At 35.9% G+C, this 9,775-nt stretch overlaps 1 protein-coding gene across 1 annotated transcript; it reads right to left on the reverse strand.

Moving 5' to 3' along the window:
• Window positions 1-8,729: 8,729 nt before the first annotated feature.
• LOC114392027 (precursor of CEP9-like) lies at window positions 8,730-9,545 on the reverse strand. Its single transcript, XM_028353067.1, has one exon. The coding sequence runs from the start codon at window positions 9,458-9,460 to the stop codon at window positions 9,002-9,004; it is 459 nt and encodes a 152-aa protein (XP_028208868.1). The 5' UTR covers window positions 9,461-9,545; the 3' UTR covers window positions 8,730-9,001.
• Window positions 9,546-9,775: the final 230 nt, after the last annotated feature.

Raw genomic sequence — 9,775 nt, forward strand, 5'->3', positions numbered from 1 at the left:
GAGTATATAATTTCTTTTGTAAATAATAGTCATCTAGCTCTTTTGAGTTTCCACAAGTGTGCCTTGGGATTTGCTTGTTGTTGGAAAAAGGTTCACATGATTTAATGTGGATGGAATAACTATGAGTAGGATTGATAGATTCCTCTTGTCAGAAGATTTGGTACAGGCATAGGGTATTAATTCTTAATGGGTAGGCAACATAGATATTTCAAATTACTATTTGATTCTCTTGAAAGGTAATGTGTTGAATTAGGGCCCAACCTTTCAAGTTTTATAATTGTTGGCTATAAGATCTGGGGTTTGTTAAGGAGGTGGAAAGGTGGTGGGCAAATTTCACCATAGAATGAAGGAAGATTTTTGCTTTTAAAGAAAAATTAAAGATGCTGAAAGGCAAGATAAAAGAATAGCATAAGGTGGATTTTAATAAGTTGGTGAGTGAGGTTTCTTTCAGGGTGGATTAGATGAATGCTTTGGACCTGAAGTTATGTGATGATTTGGAGGTGGACTTTGGGGAGAAAAGGGTGCTACAAGCTAAGTTTTGGAGGAGCCTATGAGTCAAGGAGAGCATTCTAGCCTAGAAAACCAGATCTAGGTGGGTGAGGGAGAGTGATGAAAACTCTAGATTCTTCCACTCTTCCCTTTGTAACCATCAATGGAGAAACCAGATTATGGCTTTAAAGGTTGGTGATAGTTGGTTAGAAGACGTAGCTAGTGTAAAGAGGGAGGTGATGCACCACTTTAAACAAGCCCTTGATGAGCCATAAGCGTTCCATCCTTTCTCCTAGGTATTGCTTTTAAACACTTATGTCTTGAGGATAGTTTGTCTCTGATTTCCCCTTTCACGGAGGTAGAAGTCAAGGATGCTTTTTGGAGTTGTGATGGGGATAAGGGCCCGGGCCCTTATGGGTTTAATTTTAACTTCTTTAATGTGTGTTAGAATGTGTTGAAGGTGGACATTTGTGATATGGTGCAAGGATTTTATAACTCTGAAAAACTGCCTTGGGCTATAAATTCTTTCATTGCAATGATCCTAAAGAAGTCAAACCCCCAATCTATGTTAGAGTATAGGCCTATTTCCTTAATAGGTAGTATTCACTAGCTGATTTCAAAGGTTTTGGCCTCGAGATTGAAGAAAGTTTTGCCACAAGTGATTTCAATGAGTCAAACTGCTTTTTTGCTAGGAAGAAATATATTGGATGGAGTTGTGATGCTTAATGAGTTGGTGAATTTTGCCTCGAGGTATGGTAAGAGTTGCTTTATGTTCAAAATAGAGTTTGAAAAGGTGTACAACTTTATCAAATGGGGTTTTCTTGATTATACGCTAGGAAGGTTGGGCTTCGATTTAATATGGCAAGGGTAGATTAAGTCTGTTGTTTGCTCTAGTTATTTGTCGATGCTGGTGAATGGTAGCCTGACAAAAGAATTTGAGGCTCAAAGGGGGTTGAAACAGGGGGATCCATTGGCACCTTTTTTATTCATTATAGTTGTTGAGGCTTTGATAGGCTTGATGAACAAAGCTATGGAGTTGGGGAGGTTTAGGGGGTTTCAGGTGACTAAGGGATTGATTTTTCCTTATTAAAATATGTTGATGATTTTGTTATATGTGGGAAGGAAACTTGAGAGAATCTCTGGGCAATTAAATTTTTGCTTAGATCCTTTGATTTGGTTTCGGGGATGAGGGTAAATTTCATGAAAAGTAAAATTCATGGCGTAAATGTTTATGGTATTTTTTTGCTATGGGTCTCAATTTTTTTGCATTGTTCTCTTGCAACTATTTCTTTTAAATTTTTGGGCCTTCTAGTTGGTGGGAACCCAAGGAGGGTTGCATTTTGGGAACCTGTTCTAGAGGTGTTTAGGAGGAGGTTATTGACGTGGAAATGAAGAATTCTCTCTTTAGGAGGAAGGATCACGTTGATCAATTCTATTTTGACAAGCTTGCCTCTATACTTTTTCTCGTTTTTTAAAGCTCCAAAGAAGGTTATAACAAAACTAGTGAAGTTACAATGTTGTTTTTTATGGAGCGGTATGGCTGAATCCAACAAAATATGTGGGATTAAGTGGGACACTATTTGTTTACCCAAGGAGGATGGCAGGCTAGGAGTGAAGGACTTAGAAGCTTGCAATAAGAGTCTTTTGTCTAAATGGAGATGCCGGTTCTTAAATGATTTTAATTCTATTTGGTACAGGCACCTTTCGTTTAGATATGGTGAGCTACACTCTAGCTATGTTGATAATTATGAAGTTTGAAATTCCTCATTCTGGTGGAGGGATCTTTGGTTGATTGATGAGACAAGTAACTGGTTTTTATGCCTGGTGAAAAAAGAAGTTAGGAATGGAAGGCATACTTGGTTCTGGAGGGATAGGTGGGTGGAGGTGGGAAGATTGATGGATATTTTTCCAAGGCTTTATCAGGTCTCGCTTAATAAAGATGCTTAGGTTAGTGACATGGGGAGTTGGAATTTGTTTGGCTAGCAATGGGGTTGGGATTGGAGACGCCAATTGTTTGGCTGGGAAAAGTCTCTTAGGGATCATTTATTGGATAAGATTAATAATGTCCAATTGCAGGCGCAATAAGAGTATATGTTGATGCAATCCTAACCCCCAAGGGCATTGGATAGAAGACTCCAAGAAGATTGGGCCAAAGAGGCAAGAGAAGGCCCTAGGGTTCTTATGAGCCTTAGGGTAGATTTTTGGTTCATGGGCTAAGTATGAGCCCACTTATCTTTGTATATATTAGATTAAGGTTTCATTATTTTTGGGCCTTGTATTTAGGGCTCCATAATGTAGGTAGGGTACCCTAGAAATGTAGGATTTTTCAGCCCTTGTATTTTAGGGCACTTGGACTAGTTTTTTGTATTAAGGGTAGTTTTGTAATTTCACATGCATTAAGTGAATATTTGATGGGTGTGTTGGGAAATAAATTTAATTAACTACTCATAATACAAAAAACTAGTCTAAGTGTCCTAAAATACAAGGGCTGAAAAATCCTACATTTCTAAGGTACTTTACTTACATTATGGAGCCCTAGATACAAGGCCCAAAAATAATGAAACATTGATCTAATATGTACAAAGATAAGTGGCTCATACTTAGCCCATAGGCCAAAAATCTACCCTAAGGTTCATGAGAACCCTAGGGCCTTCTCTTGCCTCCTGGCCCAATCTTCTTGGAATCTTCTATCCAATGCCTTTGGGGGGTAGGATTGCATCATGAGTAGATCTAAAGGTTCAACACAAGAAGATTATGACTGAAAAATGATAGAACCTAAAATCAACACAAAAACATGATTCAAGAGTAGATATATAAAATTTGAACCATAGAAATGCAAGAACAAGTGTAGATCTAAGATTTAATTGGTTTTTTTTTTTAATATACTCTAAACAGTACCAAACATGATAGAACCTAAGCACACTTGCATAATGTAGGTAGTTTTATAATTTCACATGCATTAAGTGAATATTTGATGGGTGTGTTGGGAAATAAATTTAATTGAATTGGGAGAAGCCCAATCCAATTAAATTTTAGAGGGGGGGTGAACATTTGCTTGCTACAGCCCATTGCCACATCATATAGTCACACTTTGTGCATGTCCTTCATACTTTACATGCCTCATGACACCTTAGCGTACTTAGTGGAGAATCTTGGACTTGATCTTGGATTAGTGGGCTGAACCATAGCTAAAATTCACTAATCATAATTAGTGAAATTTTGGCTCCACAAATTCAATTTCAAATTTAAGTGAAATTTGAATAGAAATTCAAATTTCCCTCCAATTTTGTGTGACACTTAGGCTATAAATAGAGGTCATGTGTGTGCATTTTTTGAAACTTTGATTATTTGAGAATTACACTTCAAAGTTCAGACCTCATTTGAGACAAAAAAATTTGTGCTCTTTCTCTCCCTCTCCCTCTACTTGTCTTCTCCTACCTTCAAGCTCTTATTCATGGCTTCCTATGGTGGTGAGCTTCTTCTTGACTCATCTTCTCCTTGAAGTGGCGTCTCCAATCATCTTTCTTCCTTTTTCATTCTGCTGCCATTAATCTTCAAGAAGTAAAGGACTTCATTGATGAAGAAGATCCAAGGCCTACAAGCTCCACATAAGAGCTACATCATATGTGGTCTTGGGAGGGGGCATGGAGTGATGATTTTTCTATAGCAGCAATTTATAAATTGGTTGTTGCAACATCAACAGGGAATGGCTCAGATGTGTTTGTTGCACTTTGGCAATGTGATAGCCCCTCCAAAGTTCTCAATTTTTCACGAAGATTGTTGCATAATCATCTTCCAATGAGGGTGAAATTGAGGAAAAGAGGCATTCTTGTAGAGAATGTTAATCGTTCTTTTTGTATGTGTCGAGAGGAGAGAAGACTGGAGATCACATCTTCCCGCAATGCAAATTTTACTTATAAGTTGTGGAATAGATTGTATGGATGGCTTGGAGTTTTGACATTGTAATAGGTGGGGAAAGGTGTATGTTAGTTGTTAGATAGTTAGGATAGCTAGGATAACTAGCTGTTAGTTAGTTAAGAAACTATAAATAGTCAATTAGAGAGAAGTTAGAATGGGGAATTAGGAAGTGAAGGGTGGTGAGACCTTGAAACTCATTTGAATTCTGTCTTGGGTGTTGGAGGCACCATAATAATAATAATAATACACATTCTCTTCCTCTGTTTCTGGTCCAATTCTATAAACCGGTATCAGAGCTCTGATCTAGGAGTGTAGGAACAGTTAATGGTGACGAAGGCGGACATGAGAAGGGAGACACGCATGGAAGCCATGGAGAAGGCAATAGAGGAGAATTGTGAAGCTGTGGAGGTGTGATTGAGTTCGATAGAAGTGATGATATAGCGATTATCGACAGCATGTGAGAAAAGACCTCCCAAATCGAACGTTCATGTGTACAATTTGATAGGAAGGAATAAAGGGAACGCCGTGCAGATCTACAATCGGTGGAGAACTCTTGAAATTCCAATATTCAAGGGAGAATATCTAATGGGTTGGTTAACGAAGATAGAATGGCATTTTCGATTCCAAGCTGTAAGAGAAGAGGATATGCTTGAAGCAGTAATGATTGCCATGGATGGAGAAGCTCTAGGGTGGTTCCAATGGTGGGAATCTTGGAACCCAAACCATTCTTGGGAAAGGTTCAAGATCGCCATCTCCCAAAGGTTTCAACCGTCTAACCTAGGGAATCCTTTCCAGGCATTGCTAGCGCTGGAACAGGAAGAAACAGTGCAAGAATTCATAGGCCAATTCGAGAAGCATGTTGGAATGGTGAAGGGGTTAGAGGAACCATTTCTGGTGGAGGTGTTTCTCAAGGGGCTGAAAGAAGAGATCAACACTGAGGTAAGGCTCCATGAACTAAAAAACTTGATGGAATCTATGGCAAAGGCTTGTAGGGTGGAAGATAAGAATCGGGTCTTAGGAAAGTTACTCGTGAGTATTAGTAAAGGGTACAATTTTCATAAACCTGATTATTCGGGTCAAAGATTTGTAAGGAATTGGCAACCAGCAAATAGTAAGGTAGTTGGTCCTACTAATGCTGCTAAAACAGGATCCAGTGGATGGTAAGGTAGAAGAACCTTCCATAATTTGTCAACCGCAGAAGTAAATGAGAAGATGAGAAAGGAGAATGTTTCACCTGTGAAGAAAAGTATAATCCTGCTCATGTGTGTAAGAATAAATAGTTTAGATTGATGATTACGGAAGAATAGGATTAACAAGACCCTTGCTTATGAAATGTAGGCTATTTTTCTCAACTTGACCTTCAGGACAAGGTCCCTCTTGACGGGGGGGGGGGGGTATTGATAAATGGGGAAAGGTGTATGTTGTCAGTTAGTTAGGATAGCTAGGATAACTAATTGTTAGTTAGTTAACAAACTATAAATAATCAATTAGAGAGAAGTTAGAACGAGAAATTAGGAAGTGGAGGGTGGTGAGACCTCGAAACTGATCTATATTCTATGTTGAGTGTTGGAGCCACCATAATAATAATAATACACATTCTCTTCCTATGTTTCTAGTAAAAGGATATGTCAGCTCACTATCTGCAGTTTGGGCTGTTCTTTAAGGGTAAACGATTAAAGAGGGTTAGAAAGCTGTTGTGGCATGCTTTGTGTTGGAGTCTTTGGCTTCATAGAAATAAAATCATTTTCCAGAATGCAGAGGCTGACTGTGTCGTTTTCCAGAATGCTCATTGTCTGCATGGCCTTTCTTATGTGAACTGGAGTTTAAATCCTTTGGCTTGTATGCAACTATATATAGCTTCTTGTTTTTCTTTCTTTCTCTTTCTTTTTGTTTCTGCATTTGGTTAGGCAGACAGTATCTTGTGTACTTTTTAAGGTCACATTTCGGGGCTTTTATCCTTTATTTTATAATACAAATTTTCCTTTAAAAAAAAGTGTCTTGGAATAATTTGGAATAATCTGAAATTTGCTTGAGTATTGTTTCTTTGTAATTACTGTTTTTTCTGTTTCATGGTTAGTTTCTGTTCATATTTGGGTCTATGTGTTTCTTGGCTCGGGTTGGTTGTTGTATGTTTCCTTGATAAAATATGCTTTAAAGACTCAACATTATAACTTTAACAAGCAGATTAGAATATTATATTGAAGTAGTTCACACTCACAGACCATATCCTCCCTCTTTTCTTCCATCTGTAAACATTTGATCATTTTCTATTGAAGAAAAATTAATTCTTTCATAAGTCTTGTATTTTAGTCTTACATTTTTCTCGAAACCAATGCAGGTAGCAGTAAAAGTGGTGTAACATTCAACAAGAGAAGGGTTTACTCTCATTACAGAGGTAAAATATGAAGTTGCTGGTGGCCTTCATCTCTTAAGACAAGTTTGAAGACTATATCATAAGGCCTATAAAAAATCATAAGGATTATGAGGTAATTTTTAAATACTCTTCTTTTTTATACTGCACTTTCTGTTAAATCCCAAGGATTATGTGCATGAAGCAGCTTAGAGCAAAACCTATAATTAAGTCTATAGTTGACTTTCATATCATTCAGTGTAAATAGTTTTATGACTGATCTGTATATCACTGGGACTTTAAATTAGAGCTGCATGATCCCAATAGTGTTGCTTTCCACTTTTAGAAAACAAACGAACCTTAGATTAGTTTATCAGTTCATAAAAACAATTTCTAGTTTTCTTCAAATCCTTGTGGGTTGCTAGGATAAGAATTTGATTTAATTAGTCTTGTATATGTATGTAATTAATAGTGTTTCTTCAAAAACAATGTTTATAATGTTACAAGGATATATATATATATATATATATATATATATATATATATATATGTTACATAATATAAGTCTAGAAATAACCTTGCAAATGCTTATGTTGTTATCTGCTCCAAAAAAAAAAATAAGTTAGAGTTGGCTCAACCGACACAGTTAATTCGAAAATAAAAAATTGAACACTCTAAAGTCGGCTAAGCCGACGCCAAATGAAAAAAAAAAAAGTTTTAAATATTAACGCAGTGTCGGCTGCTCATTGTGACGGTATCTGTGTCTCCTAGGCCGCCTCTAATAAGCTGCCATCTCGAAAACCGACGCTAACTAAATTAGCCGGAGGGTCTTAGCAGCCACAATCGGTTGGACGCTAGTCCGACTCTAAACCATGATCAGAGTCGGCCGAGTTACGCTGAAAGGCTGTTTTCTTGTAGTGAACATAAAATTCAATACATATATACTAAACAATAGAAATATAACAAATTTGATCGATGTAAGAAAAACATGACTCTTGAGTAATGTCATATAATTAATTCTGCATTCTCATAATGATTTTTCATATAAAAACTATTTATATTTTGATAAAATACAAAAAAAAAAACAAAAACAAATATTATGCACTTGTTATACATTTTTTAAAACATATCTAATTGATATCGTTTTTATGTGAGAGAGAGAAACACAGCTTAATCGTACAATTACAGTTATATATGGAAGACAAAGATTGAAAGATTTTAAAGTATGATTATTTTAAGAAGTCAACTGACTTGTGTATTTTAATTTTCACCTTAATAATTAACAACATATTCTTTAACACATTTCTTCTATTACATTTTTTTAGTATTGATTAAAATTTATTAAAAAAATCATAATATTAAATAATGTCTCATTGTATAAGAAGATACTTATATAATTATGTGATTATCAATAAATTTCAGTTATAAATGTTTCAAAAAGTGTATAAATAATGTGTTAGTATTTCTCTTTTGATCATTTTTCACAATTTCTTATTATATAGTTCACATTATATAATAACTATTTACGTGTAATGTCTTGATGAATAGTATATGTATTGTCTAAGTTTTGAACTTATGAAACAGTATAAATTGAAGAGGGTGATATCTACTCTGAATAAGATACATAGAGAAATGTTATAATTAATATTTAAATGAAAAAGGAAGTGTCATATATTTAAGGCGAATGATATGTCCACTGAGCCAGAAGCTGTAGTTAGGTTCAAATTATGATAAAATATTCATGCAAAGTAAAGATATGAGTTTATACGAGGTACTAATTAACAGAAACATCTAGCGTAAATTATAAAAATTGGAAAAAATTATTTTCTACAAAAAGAAAATCCTTTTTAATTAATAGAAGTATATTTGCTTTCTATTTTGTACGAGAAAAAAAATCTGTTTCCACCACTGAATAAAGAAAACAGGAGATCAGGATCATTTGTATAAATAATATCTTTTATTTTATTTTGCAACTTGCTTTACATAAACCCAGCAATTACAAATACACAAATGCTAACATTTTTAATGGTACACACCGACAAAACCTTAAAACAACTTGGTCACTTCCACATAAAGTCCCTACTGGCCCTAAGGCCTAACCAGTCAATTAAAGCCAAACGCATGCCATGCAAGAATATTACAAAGTCTCTGCTGCTTAGAATGAAACTTATCAAGAATATTATTTTATATAAGGAATAAATAATAATTTCTTGTTTGTGAGACTAGCTAATTTAGCTGCCCAATTTAGTTTTGGTGATCATGACCAACACCAGGACTGTGACCTGGGTTTGTAGGTTTGAAACCGTTTGTCGTTGTCCCCTCAGTAACATAAACTTTAACATCAGAACTTTCAACTACCACCTTTGTTGTTGCTTTCATATCTTTATCTTCTAGTGCAAATTTTCGGTGACCAACACCAGGACTGTTCCCTGGTGTTGTGGGTCGGAAAGCATTTGTGTAGGCTGCACCTGAATTCCCAAAACTCGCAACACCATTCTTCGGTGTCACAATTGAGTCTTCTTTCTTCTCTGATGATGGTTTAGATATAGGAACTTCATTGAGATTATTCTCCTTCACTACGGTGCCTTTGTTGAGCGGGGAATGTTGGGTCAGTGGCTTTATTTCCCTGGCATGAGTCAGCTGAAGGAAATCATGGCATGCAACTAGTGCAAGAAAAACAGAAAAACATTGAAATTTACCCATGATCACTGTAGAGAAGCAAAAGGGTATACTATAGTGAATAGTTTTCTTTTCAAAGTAGAGGATATGTTTTAGAGATGGTAAGAGGCAAATGGGATGGGAGATGGTATTTCAAATTCTGAGATTGTAAGGTATTTATAGTGTTGATGTTGAGTGTATATGTCCATGCACTTTTAAGAGATTCTAGCTACAACCGCTAATTATGTCATTTGATTTGACTAAATGTGTGGAGTGCATACTGCATGGTCTTCAATTGTGGACCGTGTTAATGTTGCAATTAGCTTTTGATTTCGTGGTTCTCACATTCGTGTTAATGTC

Source organism: Glycine soja, chromosome 17 (genome assembly GCF_004193775.1).
Source record: "Glycine soja cultivar W05 chromosome 17, ASM419377v2, whole genome shotgun sequence".
NCBI classification, from domain to species: domain Eukaryota; kingdom Viridiplantae; phylum Streptophyta; class Magnoliopsida; order Fabales; family Fabaceae; genus Glycine; species Glycine soja.

Coding starts and splice junctions, on each gene's coding strand:
- LOC114392027 (XM_028353067.1), bottom strand. CDS start 9,460: ATGGGTAAATTTCAATGTTTTTCTGTTTTTCTTGCACTAGTTGCATGC.